This window comes from Synchiropus splendidus, chromosome 4 (genome assembly GCF_027744825.2).
Source record: "Synchiropus splendidus isolate RoL2022-P1 chromosome 4, RoL_Sspl_1.0, whole genome shotgun sequence".
NCBI classification, from domain to species: Eukaryota; Metazoa; Chordata; class Actinopteri; order Syngnathiformes; family Callionymidae; genus Synchiropus; species Synchiropus splendidus.
In genome coordinates this window covers 27269987-27292045 of record NC_071337.1, presented here as the reverse complement: position 1 = coordinate 27292045, position 22059 = coordinate 27269987, and the positions used below count along the sequence as shown (strand labels likewise).

At 43.0% G+C, this 22059-nt stretch overlaps 2 protein-coding genes across 2 annotated transcripts; both read right to left on the bottom strand.

Annotated features, from left to right (window-relative positions):
- Positions 1 to 954: 954 nt before the first annotated feature.
- Positions 955 to 2604, bottom strand: myf5 (myogenic factor 5). The gene is given in 4 exon segments (XM_053863131.1): positions 955 to 1245; positions 1324 to 1396; positions 2019 to 2507; positions 2509 to 2604. Coding segments are annotated over 4 exon segments (846 nt in total). The 3' UTR covers positions 955 to 1057.
- A 5083-nt stretch (positions 2605 to 7687) lies between these two features.
- On the bottom strand, positions 7688 to 9321 carry myf6 (myogenic factor 6). Its single transcript, XM_053863132.1, has 3 exons — positions 8794 to 9321; positions 7892 to 7985; positions 7688 to 7824 (listed from the first exon to the last, which is right to left on the bottom strand). The coding sequence occupies exons 1-3, from the start codon at positions 9319 to 9321 to the stop codon at positions 7715 to 7717; spliced, it is 732 nt and encodes a 243-aa protein (XP_053719107.1). The 3' UTR covers positions 7688 to 7714.
- Positions 9322 to 22059: the final 12738 nt, after the last annotated feature.

Here is a 22059-nt window from a genome sequence, read left to right as displayed (position 1 = left end):
TTTCTGTACATACCAAGCCATGACAAACTATAATACTATAGTATGAAAATCATTTAAAGCACAATATCAATATATAGTACATTAAATGGCAAAGCAGATACATCTTTAATAGCGGAAACTATTACAAAAAAATACTTACATTTTTTCGTCCATCACTTAAGTAGAAGTAAACATCAGTAAAAATGTTCACATCCATAGAAAAGAAGTCTTTAAACAGGTGCCATAAAACAAACTTGAGGGAAAAAAACAGAAATTAAGAAAAATATATGTATTAAACTAATGTGAGTAATAGGTTTAAATGATGATCATACCATTATTTTTCTCAGTGGCTTTTTTGCTGCTGAAAGAAGAAGAAAGTCCACATTCCAATGATGTCACAACGGCAGGCACTGATGCGCCCTGCAGGCCTTCATCCCTGATGGGCGCAGCCATTAGACAAATCCATTTATGAAAGATAAGCGCTAAAATAACTTAGACTGCATTGTTACACACTTCTCAAGTATTCTTGAAAAACCCAACTTGCAACAAGAGTAAAAGCCGAATGAGCCACTTGGTTTCAGCACAGTGGCATTAATTCCACCCACGGAGAGGAGACTTGACGGAGGAAGTAGGAAGCAGTGACGCCATTAGCGTCACAAAAGGGGGTCACATCCCACCCCTCCTCTTTCCGTCAGTTACCCTACAGCTTGATTTAAATGCCATTTGTCATCGACACAAGTGAGGATGGAATCATTTAGAGCGTCGCTGATGACATGCATTTGGTGGAAGGCAGCAAACTGACGGATTTTAGGGCCGACTTTTACGACGATTCCCCCGCATTACCAATGACCGCATGGGAAAAATAAAAGCAAGTGGTCCAACTTTTACAGGAAAACAAATATTTATTTGACAAAAACAACATGGAAACAAACAAGCTTAAATACAGTTTAAAGTCAGCAATGTTACACTGTTGTAATTAAATATAAGCCACTGAGTATGCGAGGAATATTGAGCCTTTATAATACATATTTACAGGTTCATGTACAAGATGACAGTTCAGTTTGGGCGAATGTGCCCCTCACAGGACGTGGTAGACGGGTCTGGACCCGGGACTGTCAGGCGTGCCGGGCTGTGAGTCGCTGCTGCCCGGTGAGAACGTGGATAGGGTGACGGGACCGCAGCTGGCCTCCGCTGTGGACAGGCGGTCCACGATGCTGGAGAGACACTGCAGGCTGGACGCGCCAGCTGCTCTGTCCCCAAACTTCTCTAGAAAATCAAATCAAATCCGTTTAGAGCGGTTGGAGCGTCAGGGTCTGAAGCAGTCAGAATAAAACAAGTCCTTACCGGATTTCACGTATGGAAAGCTGCTGGGGTAGTTTGTGTTTATGGGCTGCCACACTGGACTGTTGCTTTCAGTCTGGAAAGAAGAAAGAACACGCACTTTGAGAAATGCAAAAAGGTAAGTGACGCAAATGGTGTGTGAAGTTTGTATACACCAACGCGCGCAGCCACTCCGTGGAGGAGATGAAAAAGTGGCCTTCACAAGACGAATAAATCCCGAGTTACGGCCGTCTTCATTTCACATGCACCTTGAAGCCGACGTGTCGGCTCCCCCCCGGCCCAGAGCGTGTCCAATCAATTGTATCAGTGGAAGCAACACCGGTTTGTGCAAGATGACACTTTCTCTGTGGTAAAGCCGCAGAAAATTCTGGCAGAACATGCCGTCTGCGTGGAATGTGGAAAGGCTCTGGGTTTCTCTGGCAAGGTGGATTAAGTTTGGGATTAAGAGAGCTATAGGGTGTCTGGCGGGGTGAGAGTCAAGACTGAGTCTGGCACCAGAAGCGGTTTGGACACAAACAGAGCGACCACCAAGCTACGAATCATCACTGAATGGAAGGTCCGAAAGGTGAGCACGACAAGTGTGTGAAGTGAGGAAGTAACAATGCTCTGAATCTCTTTGCTGTCGTTTGAAAATGAGGAGGCCACCTGACTCTGACCAAGAACACCCAACTGGTTGCAAATGTTTGGCAGAATCTTACCATGCCATCAGAGCAGTTGGACAGAGGACTTCCAGGTTCGGAGCTGCTCTCCCCAGGGAGGCTGTAGTAGTTCTCCACCTGCTCACGAAGCAGATCCTGCAGGCTCTCGATGTACTGGATGGCGTTACGAAGGATCTCCACCTTGGGCAGACGCTGGCTCGGGTTGGCGGAGGTGCAGCGCCTCAACGCCTCAAAAGCGTGGTTGACCTTCTTCAGCCGCCGGCGCTCGCGCATGGTGGCGGCTCGCCTGCGGTCCACGAAACTGGGCTTCCGCTTGCAGGCCTTGCAAGCCCACTGGAGGCAGTGACCCGGCTGGTGAGCGTCCCCCGGGACCCTGACATGTTCGTCTTCCTCTGACCCGGCAAGCTCCGCGCCGGGGCCAAACTCCAAGCTGTCTGGAGAAGAAGCGCAAGCTCTGTCGTAGAAGACTTGAGAGGGCGAGAAGACGTCCATGGCCGCGGTGCGATGAGTGGCACAGATAGAGGAAGTCAGGCTGGGCTGAGAGAGGGGAGCTCTGACTGATATGAGGGGCCTGTTGCCCTTGGCCCCCCTTATATGCCCGGAGGCCAAAGCCTGCGGCCCACATTGGCCAGATCTAATTACCATGGCCCATTGGCTCCAGCCATAAGGTCCTCCCTGCCCCATCCTAACACGCCACATCTCACCCCCCAGTACCCTGCAGAGTTTCCCACATCTGCACTAACTGCTGTTTTCCTACTCATCGCCAATCTCCTCTCACACAGGACACGCTGAGCACAACTGAAGACAGCAAAAAAAAAAAAAAAAAAAATAGATTCTTAAAGTATCAAACTGCAAACAACACATATAATAGACAAAAATGTCTGAATAAAAATGTCGTAATAATTCATTAAAGTTGGGCAAGTCTCTGTTATACGCCGACTCGATTCCATAGAGTTGGGTTTGACTTTTTTGTGTCTTAAAGTCAGTGGCAGGTGCACAATCGGATATGTATGAAAACATAGCTAAATTCAGCTGTTATCTATTGTAAATAATGTTTATATGTTGCTGGCACATTTAAATGGAACAAGCTGTGGTTTGTGAAGATGTAACTGTACATTAAAAGGAATTTCTATGGATGTTTTATCTCAAGTCAGAGTGCATTTCTGAAAACATGGCATTATTCGTGATACTCTTCCCAGCTAATTTGAAAACCCTCTGAACCCTCAGTGTTTTTAGTGTCGGCAGCCACTTATGTGGGAGTATGCCGAGCAATTTTAACGCTTCTTGCGACAGCGTTACAGATGCGGCCCAGCTGCAATGAAGGGTGTAACATTTCAAGCCCGGAGATTTCACATAGCAGTGGCAAGCTCGCTCCAAACGCCTCCGACTCATCGCCGAAGGTGAGGCCAGTGATGCCGTAGCTGTTTGCTCAGAGCTCATTAAAAGAGTAGTTACACAAGTAACACCGCGGCAGCAATTCCTCACGCGGTTTCCTCCACAGGCACCAAATTTGAACCATTAAAGCTTATTGACCCCAGAGAAGTCATACACTTTGGTCAGGAACAGATGGCGAAGTGAAAAACTAGGGAAAATACTATTACTTCTTTTTTTTTTTTTTTACATGTGCTCTTCATATTTATGGTGATTAATAACAAGTTGTTGGTCCCGTAATTTTTTTTTCATGTGTTTCTCATAGCTCATCTTTCAGGGGGTTAGTAACAGTAACCCCTGTTTCATACACGCCATTTGATTATTCATATTCATATATATATATATATATATATATATATATATATATATATATAGAGAGAGAGAGAGAGAGAGAGAGAGAGAGAGAGAGAGCGAGAGAGAGAGAGAGATTTGCTGCTTTCAGATTGCAACACTGTGAAGATGGTGACGATTTGTTGCCAAATAAATAAATATTCATAGCAGTGTGGAGGGAAATACTCACTCATCGATTGATTTGTCGACTATATTAAAGTGCTTTATTCGCTCTGCAGGCAAAAATGACATCTTAAGATGATTGGACTTTTAGTTTCGCCGTCGCTCTGTTTGTCCTTGTTGCGCGCCGACAGTAGCGTTGACAGCTTACAACGATACAATGCGGATACTTCTCACAACGTGTCAAAGCGTTTGGTGGCCCCCTCCCACGACTCCCACCGTCACGGGGGGACACCTAAGAAAACACGGTACCTGCTGCCCCTCGATTGCCTTCGCACAGCTGAAGAAGACATCGGTTTAGCCTTGTAGCCGCTGAGAAGATCAAAGCTTGTTTGGGCTGATAACAAACCCAAAGCTCGGGTCACATGGCGTGTGTGGACGCAGGGTTCGGCCGGGCATCGATCCCGGTGCAGCGGCCGGTCTCCAGGGAACAATCTGCGCCTGCTGCAGTGTTGTTCTCAAGGGTCAGAGGCAGAGCTAAGTGCAGGGCAGGAGGTGATCTTTTATGTCCACTTCACGTCACGTCTGAAAACATTATTTCTTTCCAAGTGCTTCACTTTAAACTCTTAATACACTGTTTGTCCTCGTAAATGCACGATCGACTCAACATAAGAAAGGACAGATTATTACTAGAGTAGTGGTCGACTTTGAGTTATTGTCGGAAAGGTCTTGAAAAAGATAAATAGTAATAATAACACTAATAATAATAATAATAATAATAATCAATTTCTGTGAGTAATTATTTACATATTGGAAAAATTGCATAAAACATGATTCACACATTGAATTTGGGAGTTTTTGTTGGGGGGGCGCAATAGCTGTATGAAAATGGATACTGTACTGTTGGCCGCGAACAACTGAGAGATAAAAAAAAAAAAGTTTGGCTAATTAAACAATAAATCAGTGCCTGGTAAATGGCAGTCGTTTAAAAAGAGTTTCATTTAAAAGAGAGGCTAAATCTAGCTATCATTTGTCACGGTACTCATTTGATAGTTCTGGTGACCTAACGGAACCAAATAAAGAAACACACACAGAGATTGCAGACTCCGCTCAGCAGCTCATTTCACTGTTATTTTTACCAAAATTATTGGACGATTATTTTATGTTTATAATTAAATAGATTTCTAAAGCAATTGAAGTATGATTAATATTCATATTGATGTTTTATATCACTCGCCAAGTCATTTTCTGTGGCCCGCATGAGCTTTACATACATGCAGTTGGCTCAAAGTGTAGTGCGTTTGTAAATTAAAGTCCTGGTTAACAAGCCTTTTCCTCTCCACGGGAGATTATAAATAGGAAACAGAGACACCTTAGGCTAAAAATAGCCTGCTAAAATGAAAACTGGGACATAGCATCACATTGTTTCCCAGTTCTAGTTGTTCAACTGTATTTCAAATGTTGGGCCCTTGCATGGTTCAGTTTGACACCCCAGATCTACAGGATTTACATGGTACTTGACAGAAGACCAACAAATTGTAGTACTTTTGTCCCTCTGTCAACATTTATGTGGAATATGCTCAATACTTCTTATTGTTTGAGAAAACATGAAAAACATTGACATAGCTTTCATCATAGTTGCGCCATCGTTCATAAACATTTGACTAACCTTGAAGAAAACTACTAATGCACTGCCATACATGTGGGTAAAGGTACACACACTTGATGAACTCTGTTCATATAGATGAACTCTGTAAATATAAAACTGCTTCTGAATTCTACTATATAGCTATCTGGAGATACTGTGATTGATAATAATAATAATCAATGACTTATGTAATTGTAACACACCTTTCGATCAAAGCGTAAATGCTCTAGTACAGAACCAGAATGTGAAAAATGTTTACTGAGCAGTGATGTGCACGCGACGCAGGATATTTTTTGTGGTGTTGACTAGCCTTCCTATTCAATGAAATAACTAAACTAAAGTGAAAAGTGAAGACGCTAATAGGAATAAGTAAGTATGACACAATAATAACAGAATTATTACTTCAAAATCCAAAAGTTCAGTTCACTCCTGATTTAAGAGGGAAAAACTACTTTTGAGTGGCAACAGCATTTGCTTGGCAGTGGATGAAAAGAAGTGCCGCGATATCCAACCGGAGTTCGGATAAATCAAGTCTCAGGCTATTACAGCTCCTTCTTCGTCCGTTTTTTTTTCACAGCCAAATCCGAATAATAGTCCGTGGTATCACTAAAATCCCCACTTTGATTGCCAAGACCGACTGGGGTTTGCACAGTTTTTGTGTGGGAGGTTCGCAGTGGCGTGCGTGAGAGTTAAGACAGCAACAAAACATTAAATAACATACTGAGTTTACAGAAACAACTGTCGTCATAATCCGCTATAAATCCAGGAAAAAAGCAAAGCTAAGCATGTTTCAGTTCTGCAGAGCTAGCTACGTGTGTTTGCACATCTTTTCCATCTGCGGAGTTTAAACATCTTTATTTCATGTCTATCAGAGTGCGTGAGCTGCACCAGTGAGTGGGCAGCTATTAAAATCACATTAGTGTTTGGGGCTATCAGGTTTCTGTCTGGACTCAACAGTGAAAAAACTCTGGGTGTTTTCAAACTTAAAGATATGTGATAAATAATGGTGAACCGAAAGAGCACGAACAATGGAATTATGATCCTTTTCACACATCAATCCTGGGATTTCATAAAACTCCCTGGAAGCAGCCTTGGATTTGACTTTTGTAGTTGCCGTGGCAATAATTTAATATTGGTAGGAAGAACTAACATGGATGAGTAATGTCTTTGTTGTCACTAAGAAATCTCATCTTATCTTCAACCTGCTTCATCAGAGAATCCCTTTGTACACATCCCATCTGAGGTCACTGTGAGGCAAGATGTTCCCCTGCCAGAGTGAAGCACACAAGAAAATATTTACACGCTGACAGAAATGAACGTTTTATCCCTCTTTTTCTCTTTTCTGATGCTTCCGTCAGACACTTGGAATTGAGCTTGAAAACACCTCAGAATTCCTCCAACATTTGGGATGCGTCGCGCCGACTCACTTTCATGGTACCCCAAAAAAAAAAACCTTGTAAGCCGAAGTCCTGTATATCATTACACAGGTACTAGTGTATGATAATATATTTTCAAAGAGTGAATATAAGACACTTCTGTAGTAATTGTGGGGGGCAAAGAAACATCTTGAAAATCTTGAAAAAGCGAGGACTTTTCTATGTTTTTTGGAAACCAATGTATTTCAAAAGGATGGTGTAACAGAATCATGGTGGACATGCAAAAACATTTATCTGCTACATTTTGCCCACAAATGTCAAAAGTTATTTCATTATTGCACCGAGCTTTTCTGTCTTGCCTGAAACTCATGTCCCCAACATGTGAGAGGACTGGTACTGGGAGGGAGTCGGGTTACTGTGGAGGGTCAGGCCTGCTGGAGAAGTGTTGGAACAAAGAGTCACGGCAGCAACCAGAACAGTTTAGACAGACTTTATGGAGCTCTAATAGCCGTGAACGTGGGGTGGCGAGATCTTGAACTTGTCGGGGTATTTTGTTTTCTAGTTTTATGTGGTTGTAGAAAGCAATCACAAAACTGGTGTTGTTTACAAAGCTCCCCAAGACAAGACCAGACTTTTAAGAACGGACCAGAAAACAAGGCCAAAAGTTGGAATTTAATCTTTCAAATGGTTATTTACAGTCTTAAATACAATATTCAGCAGCTTCCTCTTTCATTTGATATAAAATAAATAATCAAATATGTACAAATCTTGAAATGTGGATCACAAAGATAACAAAACGAGTGGAAATGAGAAACATGGCTATTTCATCGTTAGTTTGCAGAGATGTCTTCGTTGAGGGAAACCTTCTCGTCGTTGGAGATGCTGTCCACGATGGAGGACAGACGGAGGAGGCTGGAGGACCCCGACGACTCGCCGCTGCCTGAAACAAAGACACAGCGTTTCTCTCTCTGACCACTCCTGAGCATCGTTTCATGGGCTTCTTGTACCTTCTCTCTGGTTGATCACCACTGTGGCGGAATGCTCAGCTTGGCTTGACCAAGTCTCTGAAGACTTTTCCCAATGGCGTTCGTGATTGGCCCCCTGCAGGTCACATGGTTACACACAAAGTAAAGCAGTGTGGTGACAGGTTTGAATCCAACGTCAGCACCAACTCTGGGTCTGGAGTGAACCAAGGTCTGTGTGTGTGTGTGTGTGTGTGGCGTACTCCCTGTGCTGACCTGGGTTAACTGTCCGCATGTGCGAGTGAGTGTGTGGGTGGTTGTGGTCTCATCGTGCCTGGTGATGGACTGGCACTAAGCTTCTCGTAAAAAACAATCTTGTGTGTAAACTGCTTTGTGGGTTGATATCCAACTTCAACTCCTCTGCTGTGTTTTTAGTTGAGAAATATGTAAAACTTCTCCTGCAGGTTATTCATAAAGGGTGTGTCTAGATGAATGGAAAAACCTTTCCCAACACCCAGCACAGCATTTTAAGCCGACGCAACTCATGAGAGGAATCGGTTTCCTTCAGAATGTGCCTTCATCTCTTGAGATGGGAAGATGCTTGGGTACAGAAAACTGACTGACAACTCATGAGGACATTCTGTATGGTACTATATTTACAGTTGGTAGGAAAGATATGTTGTTTGATCAGGACTGACAGGATTGTTTAGGTGTTTCTTACTTTGTTTTTCCTTATCAGCAGCAACAATGTTTTTTTATATATGGAAGGAAAGTGGGTTCTTCAGAGAATCAATAGACACCAGTTAAGAATGAATAACTGAGATTGTGATTGGTGAGACAAGGTCACTTCTTTTAAATGCGTCATGTAATGAAAATCTGTGTGAAAGTCTTTCATTATTACCGGGGATCTGATTTTTATTGTTAATGGACCATTTGTTGGCGCTTACAGTGCGGTCGTTCCCACGGTGGCTGTGGGAGGATCCGTTGGGGGTCTTGTCCTGCTCGTCCAGGGTCTGCAGCAGCTCCTGTAGTCTCTCAATGTAGCTGATGGCGCTGCGTAAAATCTCCACTTTGGGCAGCCTCTGGTTCGGGTTCGCCACCGTCTTCCTCTTCAGAGCGTCGAACGCCTCGTTGATCTTCTTCAGCCGTCGCCTCTCGCGCAGCGTGGCCGCCTTGCGCCGGTCCGTGGGTGCTGACTTCCTCTTGCAGATCTTGCAAGCCCACATGAGGCACTGGCCCTCGCAGTGCGCCCGCAGCGCCGGCGGTGCCAGGACGTGCTCCTCCCCGCTGCTCTCCTCTCCGGTCTCGGACGGAGCGTTGTTCTCCTCCTGACCCGGCGACAGCGGGCTGCCATGGCCGTTATAAAGAGGGGACATCCCCGACATGTCCAAGTGCTGCAGAGCTCCATGATCCCCTTCCTCCAAATAGCGCAAATCGTTGAAAAGATAAGCGTTGGTCTCAAAAAGGTCCATCATATTGTGGCGACCCCTCGACTCTGTTTTGACAAGTGGGACTGTGGCATTTGAAGAGAGCAACAGGGACACAAGTCAGGATTATTTTTAGAATTTGAAACTCAATACAAGTCTTTGGCTGCCACACTTAGAGTGGCGGCATTTGTGTCCCAGGGCCTCTGGACTGGCCGAATCTTTACTTTTTAATTTCAATTCTGGATACACTTTCGGGTTCCAGTGAGCCCAGTGATGAATCCAAACACGCACCAAACTCCAGCGTGTCTAAACGGGTATGCTCATACCTCAGGTTTCTTGTGAAAAAAAAATTATATCCTAATATTATATAGTCTTTCAACCCCATGGCACACAGTTGTGACGTCATCTTTCCTTATTTCTGTCTTTTTTTTGATCCCACAACACTCTCTAAGCATGGAGGCAGAGGTCTCACATGGTGGGACTTGAGTCCAACTTGAGGCACACCTGGGTTGGGGTTAAGAGTTTATATGTTGTGTGTTGTGTGCTGTGCTTCTAGGAACTCAGGCATCCTTCCTCAGTCCCCAAAACTTTGCGTTTAATTGGGCTCATGTCTGTGTGAGCACTTGAGGTTTTAGACTCACCATCTGATCATGGTGTATCCCGCCACACACAACAGTCCCTTGAACCTGTTTTGACCAATTTCTAGACAGAAACACACACAAAGAATGTACCACTCTCTTAACTGTTATTTCAACCCTCATAAACCCTGAAGAACGTCAACTTTATTGGACGTGGAATATGGAACAAATATATATATATATATATATATATATATATATATATATATATATATATATATATATATATATATATATATATATATATATATATATATATATATATATATATATATATATATATATATATATATATATATATATATATAGTATTTTAATAACAATGAAAACAAAAATAATTTCAATTTCAATGAAAATATACTCATACAAACTACTCAATATTTTTTCTTGATAAATTTCAATGGTCCCATTGAGACCATGAGTCAGATCCTGAGTTTCAGTCTTGCTTTGCTTTAGTAAAAGACATAGGCATGAAATGGTGTCTCCTGATTTACCTAGCGCTGCTCCCTCCTCGCCCGGAGGTATAGAGACGCAGGAAATGAATACATGAGGTGAAGTTAACACCAGAGTGATTCAGGAAGGGACAAAGCAGAGACCCAGGGAGCTGGTGACTGTGAGACTCGTCTAGTCAGTTGACTTCAAGCAGAAAAGCTAAGAGATGGTGCGTAAACCTGCAGCACCTCGGTGTTGCCCAGATTGAGCCTGGCCAACTGCCACAATATCAACAATAACCACCGATAAACATTTCACTCAGACGTATGTTAATGTGTATGCATCGGGAACATGCATTAATTTCTGTCTGATCTTGGCGCTCTGGTCTCATGCGAGGGCTCAGCTGGCAGAAGTGGGGGCTATTACAACGCATTGAAAATCCCAACTTAAATAGAAATGGAATGTGCCGAGTCAAAACCACACAGAGAATTGAACACATGCAGCATGTAAAAATAGAACTTCACTCACATCAAAACCTAAAGGCTTATACATTGGACATATTGTACATATGAAGGGTCACATTTAAAAATATATGTCAAGCACCTTGACGGACTCCAGTCAGTCTGTAGGAACTTGTGTTGAATGGTTCAGGGTTGGTTGTGAACTGATATACACTGATGTTTACATGCCTGGCTAGTATGCTGAAGGGCACCTTGGGGAGAGAAGACTCTCAGTTACACTGCTGCTGTTGCACAAGCCGCAGTAGTAGTTTTACTTTTAGCCCAAGGAAGTCGCTCCATCCCCCAACCGATATGTCGTCCTGGACAGTGGGAGTTGCAGGGAATTCTATCTCATTTGTCCCGGTGCCAGAAATTCCATTGCACCTATAGACATCGCAGACAGTGAGGAGGGTTGAACCAGACGTTTCATGGAATAATATTGCTAATAGTTAAGCTACAATAAGTTATTACTTTCTAGTTGTGACTGGTGCAGATCTGGGTTGTGTTTAAGTCAAGACGACCACGTTCGTAGCAGGACACTTTAAGTAAGCGTATCTTCTTCAGATATTGATGATGAGGGTCAAATGCAATCTGCACATCTTACTACTGTAAATCACATCTTCACATCTAAAGAGGACGCAGTTATCTAAGGAAAAATATGTGGACATTTACTATGATCAACAGGTGCAATATTATTCCAAAGGTTTCACAGCGCATTTGCGTGTCACATTTGCCATATGAAACAATAAGAGAGACATTAATAAGAGTGTATCACAGATGAATAAGCATATAATTATTTTTAAAAATTGAGTGTGCATCCTTTTGGTTCGCTGCTTGTCTCAAAAAGGCAGCTCAACAAGTAAGTAAGTAAGATTCTGCAAAATGTGTGAATGAATTAAGGTTGTTAATTACTTTTTACACCTAAAATACACGTGGAATTATCACATCCTACAAAGGTAAAAAAATGCCAGTTGGAAGCCGTGCCGTCGTCATAACAAAGAAGTAAAGCGATCATGACTGGACAATATTTGCCCCAAATTAAAATAAAGCCGACCCACTTAAGTCAAATGATTCCATTTGAAAGACAAACACGCGTCCCTGCTGAGACCTGCTGATGCATTCACGCCACAGGACCACTGTGCTTCCTGAACTGGACCATAAATTCACCTTCAGTGTCAAGGGGTTGACGCTTCAGCTGTCAGAGAGAATCATGGGATATCCTGGGCAGAAACTCAAACTGGCCTCTCGGGCTGGAGATGCTGTGAAAAACCGCAGCACAAACGTTGATCTTTCCAAGCTCACAGTCGCTCAAGACCATCTTTGCCAAAGTGACATCTTCCTCACTTATATTACTAAAAAAAATCTCGACTTGAGATGGATTTGTTTATTTAGCTATTTAAGGAATTCAGATTTTAAAAAGGAATCATAAATAAATGATGAATAGATCTGCCTTTGAAATAATCTCACTAATCCATTTATCATTTAATATTATTTTTGTCAGTTTATTGTCATTTCTAATTTGCATAAGCAATTTAAATACAATTCATTCATAAATGACATAAAATATAAATAGCTATTCAGCAATTTCACGCCTGCTGGTTGCTAAAACTACCAAAAATAAAGCAGCTAATATGCTTCAGTAGTTCATCTGTGGTGGCAACAAAGCCACAAATGAACTACTGGCACCAAATTATAAGAACTGCTGTTCACTCTGCTCCTTTTCTGTCTCTGTGAAATGTAAGAAGAAATATTGACTGAATTGTAGGTAGATTATTGCAACAATAATGAAGCCATGTCATACAGATGTTCTATTATTTGTTATGTCTTGTGTGTCTTGCCACATATAAGTTTTTTTTTCCGTCATTCATTGAAGCACCATGTGACTTCATCCTTTCACCAGGTTTTAGAAATGGGATCCACTTAGGCCCGGTGCTGACACAGGGGTCACAAACACAAGTGTTAATGAACATGAACTGCGGGACCTCGTCTCTCTCGCTCACTGCTCCCCCAGTTCCACCACTTGCTACCCCGCTCCTCAAATGGATGCTCTTCCACAGCCTAATTCAAGAGGGGAACCCCGAGAAGCGTGACGGACACATCATGTGTGAGCCATCCCCACACCTGGAATATGAGTTAGCCATCAGAGGTTAAGTGCCTCGGTCGGGGGCCGATGACAGTGCCTCACCTGGGATCACCAGCCTTTGACCCCCAAGATCAGCGGTCTGCTGACTCACCTTGTAAAGTCAGAGCTGGTGTGGAAACTCATATCTCAATAACGCTCCTCTGGAGGTGTCGATACACAGTGTCACCACGTGTTGTTGGTCAGCAATGACTTGAGAGAGGTGAGATAGACTAAACCATGCTTCAAAATGAAGTTTTAAAAATACTTCCCCTCATTCATTAGATGAATAGTAATAGTGAGAAAGCCAAAATCTGAACTCATTAAATGTTCTTTAATCTGGCAGTTAACTGGCAGTGCACCTGTCGTCAGTGTAACCTCACATGCAAGTCAAACAATATTCCATTAATTCTCCAAATAAGGGTACATTTTCACAGCTTACTTATACTAGACATCGGATCTGCACCAATAAGCTATAACATCGGGGCTCTGATGTGTATTCTGTAATGTGCAGTCGCCCCTTTCCTCATTAAACCTAGAACCTGGTGCCAGTTCACTTCTTTTCCTGGACATCATGTGATGTGTAATAAATGTGTAATAACAACCAAGGTGTCAGGGTCACAACCCAGCTGAGCACTGGGGAAGTACATGGTACTGTTCAGGAGGTCATAATGTTACAGCTAATCAGTCAAGGACACACCATGTATATAGGCGAGTAAGAATGATTTTACTGACTTGCTTTTTGATGGCAACTTCAATAGTTTGTAGTGGACGAGTTGAACTATTTGAACTTTGTGGTTTTAGCATAAGAACACTCCTCAGAGGTTTGTGTTGTGTGAAGGCTTTGAAATGTGGTGACACTCTGCAGTGTTCAAGAGAAAAGGAAAAGAAAAATTCAGTGTGGTACCGTCATTCAGTAGAGCAGAATAATAGACATTTGTGGACTGGAATTTCAAGGCCACACATTGACAGCAAGAGAAAGAAAGGACGTTGTTTCCTGGAGTCACGATCTTTCAGAGGACACAATCACATGGTGGTGCGCAAACAGCACAGAGAACCCATCCACTGAGACACTTGGGAGTCTCTATTGGACTGGGGGAGTAAAGCAGAGAGTATAGTCGATACACTGACGATACCCTTAGAACAGAAATGTTTCACTTAAAATTCCGAATGAAAATGCAGCATTGAGGAAATGGCTTGTGACTGACAGAGACACAGAAGTCAGGTTGCTCGAGCGCCACCAGCCTGACTTCCTGTTTGATAGCATCTTCCTGCGCTAATCTCAGCCTGCCTCCCTCAAACCAACAGTCTCTTGAGCTAAGCTAACAGACGGCTCCTTTCACTCGTGCCCTGTGCTGGTCTGGAAGGGCTTGGGTTTCAAAGGCGGACGCGAGGGAGCACTGATGGCATCTGCCTGTTCTCTGGTGGACCACGCAGGGATCCAGTTCAAAGAGCGAGCGGCTGAAGTGCATCAATTAGCGAGGGAAAGAGCTTGCTCGCGTTTGCCAGCGTATGACCTCAGAGTTGTACGTTTTTCTGGCTGGATGGAGTGTTGCACATTGGGCGGACAATGTCAATAACCCTCTTTGCAAATGGACTGGTATTGATGGACTGGCTTTTAGGCTGGTTCTTGCAAATGGACACAAAGAATAATAAGCGGAATTGACCAGCTGTTCGCCAATATATATCACCATCGTAATAAAGACTGGACCTCCGCGGCTTATCTCCTGACAGCCAATGGTGATTTAGTTGTGAGTGATCCGAAGGGCCCTCCTGATTGATTCTGTCCTCAGCCAGAAAAGTGAAGGATCGGGCTATTTTGTGTTCACTCTGCATGTTGCGTTGCCCCTAAGACCGATGATGCACTGATAGGGATTAAGAGAGGGCAGCAGCCTTGACCCAGTGGCAGACGATAGCAGATCTCGTCTGGAGGGCAAAGAGAGGTGGCGACCTCTCGGCCCTCGGTCTGAGCCAAGTCTACTCTTGTTTTCTTATAGAGCTTTTGAAATTGTGGCCACATTCTTAAACCATCAACATCATGTCAAAGTAGTGGTGCCACTACTGTGACTTGAGCTCAGTTCGTATGGCATGTACATACATGCTAGTGTACTTGCACAAAGATGTCCCACCCATAGTTCAAACACATCCTGATCCATCTTTCCATCTGGGTCCTGGAGGTGTGTGAAAGATGCTTTTGCAAAGGCACAGGAGAATACGTGCCTAGTGGTTGGTTATCTATTTGTTTGCATTCATTCATCTGTGTATAGACTAAAGTGAAGAGTTATGATGTTCATCAGTTGCCAAGAAATGTTAGTGATGGAACAAGACATCCAGGTGTACTGTCAAACACTTTTGTTGCTCTAGCACAATGACAAAAAAACCTTTTGAAGCAGTTTCATTGGCTTTATTAGCTTGTGTGTTTTGTCATGTGAAATTAACAGCTGGGTGGAAGTGTTCTCACTTGATCTGATTTATATCATTATTTAGGTCTGAAATGTAATTTCAATTTGCAAAATGATCCGTATTGAGGAACCTTTCATTGCTTCTTTTTTCTTTTTGTGAAGCATGTTTGACTAGTTTGCATAATGAACCGACTTAATGGTAAGCAACAATTCAAAGGAAAGTGCTGGTGGGATCAGCTAAAACATGGGTTTGTGTTAGAGCTAGCGTGAGACCTCGAGCCTTGGATGATGCTCCTCAGGTGCACTGGTGCTCGATGATGTCTAGTTTTGTCACACAATAGAGATCAATACTTGTCTAGCAGTGATCAAGTTTAAATTCTCAGCCATAACCTTTCCTTAAATACCAAGACTCCTCCACAAGTCCAGATCTTTCACACAACTTCCTGCTTCTTTGGCCTCAGACCTGATGTTTCTTTCACTTTCAAAGAATGAAGCCCACAGAACCTGTTCATTTCCAGGTGGCGTTGAAAAACCTTGTCCACTCAAACACATTGACACAACTCCACTGACTGTAAACAACAAGAAAGAACTTGCGTCTGGCTTTCTCAACCTTTGGCATCAACTTCTTCCGCGGTTTTAAAAGTTTTTGAATCCCTCTTGCAACTTTTATCGAGAGGAAAATCTGCTTTCTTCACCTACAGATTGGCGTCTGTAACCGATACGGTGGATTCCTCGCCATCAGGAATATCTGGCATCATCGGGGAGCCTTAGATGATGCTAGCAATAACAAAGACAATCCAGGCATCAGCTCGGATGAGTGATACGGTTGTGACAGGAGAGACTATGTTCGTTTTTATCTGAAGAACTCGAGCTGAGAACAAAGCGTGTTTGGTTACAACCAAAATTAGACTCAAGAATAACAAAAACAGCAGCGTTTGTGGTGGATAATGTCACTGGCTCCATGAATCTAATAGGATATTGATGAATGTCTGCGCTGACAAGTGAGAAGAGGGGTGCCGTGGCCCCAAACTGTATGATTGGTTCTGCGGGTCCTATCATTAAAGCAGAGAGCGTCGCGGCGTCCATAACATGATAGCCATGAAGCCGCCGCGGGTAATGAACACAGCCGTGTCTGAGACGGTCATTATGGAGAGCCTTTGTTATCTGAATCCCAAGTGTTATCCTGTTAGTTCACCGATTTATCTGTTTTCAACCGTCTCCTCAGGCTGGAGCATCCAAGGATACCAAGGGAAAGTGATTCAAAATGCCAGCGAGGAGTAAATGTGCCTCCTGCAGTTTTACAAAAGACCTACGTAGAATGAACTCAAACTGCGATCGTTCGAAACAGTGCACATTTTTAGTGCACTAGTTCCGAGGGCACCACATTATACGATGATGTCATAACCAGAGACTAAGGGAGATTGTGTGGACGGACAGGAATTTAACCCTTAAGGTGCCAGAGTTTATTTAAATTTGATGTCCCTATTTGTAAAGGCTCTTGCTTGAAAACTGTTAAAGGCATACTGTGAAACAGAAGCGTCTTCAGTGTGACCCAGAGCTGGGATTCACTATATATATTGTGTATATTATGATACATTATGACATCACCAAGCAGCGGCCATAGTGAATTATCTTACCTCTACAGATGTCAGATCCACTGATGATACTCCTCAACTCTCAGGCAATACTGCTCTCCAGAATCAGAGTAGGACAAATTCACTCTCCTACTCTGTTTTGCTCCTACTGTACAGTTACAACCACTCTTGTCTCCACCACTTTTCAAACTCTATTTACTCCAAAAGTTGGATATAAAACAGGTCCGCCATCTGCTTGTGTAAAGCGGTAGCTATATCAGGCTCCATATTTGCAGCTGGACTTGTTGAAATGCAGCGATGATGCCTGTTGCACTTTAGCGATGATGGCGACTGATGGGTTGAACAAAACTTCAGGGGAGAAACAAAAAATGTTGCAGAAGAGTTTGCTCATCACGTGGAGCACTTCCATCCTGATGTTTAAGCATATGTGTAGATACTCTGTGCATTCTAGTGTCAAACATTAAAAATGTGATTGATCATGTTTAATTCAATGTTAGACTTTTTATTAGTCAGATTTGAAATATAATTCATGAAATTGTCCTCACTGTTATTCTGCTTGTAAGAAATATTCTCTCTGTTTATTCCAGTTGGTTAGAGGCAGTGAACAGCCTGGACAGGTCCTAAACAGACGCCATTTACCCAGAAATGAAACATGAAAAGCACAGTGTGTTTAAGTTACTTCTTTGTCATTTTGCGTATATTAGGTTTTTTTTTAAAAGGATCCATTAAAGTTCAATATTTACGATTGACTAACTGACCTGACAGCCATAAACCACACTTAAGATGCAATTGATCCCCATAATGTTGACAAATGGGCCGAAAGGTTGGTTCCATCGTATGTGTGTGGCCCACAAAACGTAAGACTATCTGCAGATTCCCACTTTTGACACCCGAGTGAATTATTTTCAACAGGTTGCTCTCCACACTTCGGACTTAGATTACTGTCCAAACACAAGGCAGGACCAGCCAGTATTGATTGTGTTTTCACGCCTAACGCAGAAGTATTTTACCTCACAAATGTGCAATGTGTCCCGGCATCCAAAAACAGACTGGAGGTGCGACACATGAACACGCTCAGACACGCCCGGCGACTTTTTACCAGCCGACTAAGTCATCGCCACCTGTCTGATACAATGAAAACGCCAGATTTAAAGAGGGCAGATTGAGTTTCATTAGGATGCCATTATGGTCGTGCAGGTGCACGAGCGGAAACGGTCGCAGGTGATTTTTATTCATCGAAAATCCTCACCTTTATTTGGTCCTGCTGAGATGTCAAACGTTTTATGACCAAATATTAAAGGGAAACAAATGACAACCTGCAAATTAATTCCTCTAGAAGCAGCTCTCGGAGGTCATCTCAACGATAAGGTTTCATGTGCAGAGCACAACAGATTTTTGGAATCCCCACTCCTACTGCTGTTGCACTGCTTCATGGGACTTTTTGTTTTTACTATCAGTTCACTCGGTAAGAATGAACATTGCAGGCAGAGTGGCTTATTAAATCAATTCCATAAACCTTGAGTACATCACTGCACAAGTACAAAAATCACTTCACCTCTACATTTCTCATCCACACACCTTTCAAAAATAATACCAGTGCACGTAAGTATAAACACTCTTTCATATCTAATAATATGATAATGATAATAATAAAATGCGGATTTACTCAGGGCGCTGAGACAGTTGTCGATTCATTTTCGCATCAAGCATCTTTGTGCACCGTTTAAAAATACATGTCCTCCTATACTATATTTCACTCAAGAGGCCGCACATTTTATCTGTAACATTTTTGTAGTTTATGGATGTGTCCAGATAAATTGTAGGCATTTAAGAAGTCATGATGATGATAATGTTGACATTCACTGGAAGTCATCTTGTATTTAGACTATTCTTCATTATTTATTTATTTTAAGTATTAGCCAACTATGCATATTTAAAATGATTGCGGACAATGTAAAATTAGTTGGACACTAATTTTATATGGGTTTTTTTTTTACACGTACTGAACCAGACATTTAGTATTTATTATTGCAGCGGAATTGGCCAACCAAAAAATATAGCGCCACAACTTAACTGAAAAATATGAGGCTGAGATTATTTGAATGTATTAACGGAGGATTAAACATGATGAAAGCAGAATGTTTGTCATTGTTACATGCAGAGGAGCGGCTACCTAAACACCAGCAGCTTTAATGGAATCAGTAGATCAAGAAACATGTTGTCTTGTCTGTGGATTTTATGCGGCTGTTTGTAGACTGTCTCTTAAGATCAGCTGGAGTGTGACCGGCTAAAAAACTATTTAAGTGACAGTGACATGTTTTCTCATTGGTTTGGTTTTCTTTGTCTCATTGTCATTGGTTTTCTTTGAAGGAGACCATTGGAACTTGTGTATTTTGTCAGTGCGGTGAGTGCATGACATGAAAAACAGGGTAATAATTTATGACCAGGACAAGGAGCTTGGCTCATCTGTTGCTGTGAGGAGGAATATTTCTGCCCAGAGAAAGTCCCTGGCAGAGGTCTGGTGGATAGTTGTGCTTAATGACTTAATCCCGGTTTGGTCTCAGTGACTACAGTCTTGTGTGTGTGTGTGTGTAATCCTCAGCAGGGAATGGGAGCCCAAAACTGACCTCACTGTTTTGTTTCACTGGGTCTCCAGGGCCTCCTGGAGATTCTAGCGATGGGCCTTCAGCAGACACGCAGACCGACGTCCACTGGGGAACGGCAGCCTCGGCTCCTGTTACTGACGGGTTAGTCACGGTCTGTGAAATTTATGTGTGGAACAGTAGTGAGGGTTAGAGTTGCACAATACCACCGGAGTGTCGCGATTTTAATCCCCTGCAGTTTTGGAGTTGTGATGCCAAACATGCCGTAGGCAAACACATGTTGTGGGGGGATGCTCCAGTTAAATATAATTCACACAACTATGCAATAAAGGTCGACAAACCTCTATGAGGTATTAAAAGTCCACATATACAGAAATGAGTTGGTCTGTTCTGGCTCACATGTTGATTTTGAACTTCACGCACAGACTTGGGTCAGTTCATGATGGTACGCAACAAGTCATTTCTCATTTAAAGTGCCAGTCAAAAGACAGGAATTTAACTTTCATATCACACGTTGCCAAGGAGGAGTAGAGGACAACTACAAAAATGAATCATTCTGAGGGATAAATGGACAAACTTTTATAATCAATACCAACTTATTCAGTTCATGAAGAATTTGAATTATTTAGAACGTTTGTTTGTTCATTGCGTATACAATAGTTTACTTATATTATGGATACACACAATTGAGAACTAATGATAGCATTTCTGAAATAGCCTAAAATAATTATGCATTTTACAAATTTGACTTTTATCATTTCAGTCACCAGACCATAAGACAAAGAACATGAGTGAACACATGTCGCATTAGATGAATTCAAACAATAATTCTGAATGACTTTCCCTGACTATACTGTATAAATGGATCTGCGGTCAGTAATGAAGAAGAGCCATGCGTAATACGTAACACTGTGGCTGTAATGTTGACATTGTGAGAATACAGAAAGGGAAGCCTTACAGTTGGTGTTATATGTGGCACGAACTTCTGAGGTGGACATTCCAAGCTCATTCTCTTCCACTCTGACTGTCATTACACTTCCTTAACTTGCTGTGTTTACTAAGTTTGTGCAAATGGCATATAAACTGACAGAACAAACTCAGACGTCACTGTCGACACATCCAACAACACCGTAAATCCTCTTGTTAAACATTTGCGAGTCCTGCTGCTCAAATTCTAAAATGCGAAACACGCCGATTTTAGTCGCATTTTGAGTTGCTATATTTGAATTTCATGCAACATAATGGAAATGTAGTTTGACTTATCGAGTCAGAAAGTTGATCGTCGCCCCAGATATTTGTCTACAGGTCGTGATTGGAGGACCACACATCAAGCTGGTGTATGTGTGGTGGTGGTTTTAAAAGCGAGCACTTGTCCTGGCTGGCATTTGGACAGGCTGCTGCTTAATGTGTTGCTTCACACTGTCTAGCGTTGATAGGGTGGGCTCGTGATGTGGATGGAGGCAGGCGGACCACCTCTCAGCGTGCTGACCCTGGGTGCTCAGGGCATGGGGACAGGTGGAGCGAGACCCCCCATATTTCAGCACAGACCTCCAGTAGAGTCGGGGTCATGCATTAAATAGCATTTTGCTCACTTGTACGTGGACACAATCGAGGAAGAAGCGTCTCTGACACAAAGTGTGTAGCGGGACCTTGCATCCATGTGCTGGCATGCAGCCTTGTGGGGGCTGTGCACGACCCTGCGTGGATGCAGACCACAAACAGGCAGCGCAAACAATGCAGTCCGCCTGGTGTTTTATCTTCTTGCCACCCACAGTCACCAGTCAGCGGGAAGCTGAAACCCAGCGCCGCTCGAGCTTCATCTGTAAGCCCCCCGGCTAATCACCGTACCCCAACCCATCAGCGAGCATGGCTCCGGACCATTAGGACAAAAGCACCCCTCTGGCTCGCAGTCAAATTTATGAAAACACAAACTGTAACTTTAAACGGCTCTCAGACATCGGTCCAGTTTCCCACCAGCCCGGTTCCGCTCGGGGATGAAAATCAAGCCCGTTCGGAGCGTTGGAGAGGCTCTGCAGTTCTGGTGTCTCAGAGCCTCACGCTCATTTGGACATTCTTTGCGAGTGAGGAGTTCCTCTGGGGGCAATGTTTGAGTTTTGACTCACTTCTTCACGCTTCTCACATGGAGAGAGGACGGTCATTTGATGACCAATAGGTGGGAAATGGAGTCATCCTGCAGTGACCCTTTGACCCTGCGTTTACCAATACATGTCAAAGGAATGCACATATTTACCCTCCACACTTCAGAGACCATTAGCAGCTTGAATTCATTACTTTGGCCTTAATTAGCTGCTTTGAAAGAGGCTCCGCCCCTGCAGCATCATGAACAACACGTCACTGAGTGTCCTTATCTGTGGACAGAACATGTTTTCCTTCAGTCCCCCGACTGACTGCGGCTGCACCTTTAAGCTCAGAGGATGTTTACTGCTGTATATTTACATATGCCAAAGTGTTGACAAAAAACAATTCAACAGATTTG

Bases quoted from the DNA above. Each gene is read 5' to 3' on its own strand.
- myf6 (XM_053863132.1), bottom strand. From the start codon at position 9,321: ATGATGGACCTTTTTGAGACCAACGCTTATCTTTTCAACGATTTGCGC. The intron at 7,986-8,793 runs GTAAGCGCCAAC...TGTGACCTGCAG, and splicing joins ACCGTGGGAACGACCGCACT to GGGGCCAATCACGAACGCCA. The intron at 7,825-7,891 runs GTACAAGAAGCC...TCTTTGTTTCAG, and splicing joins GGTGATCAACCAGAGAGAAG to GCAGCGGCGAGTCGTCGGGG.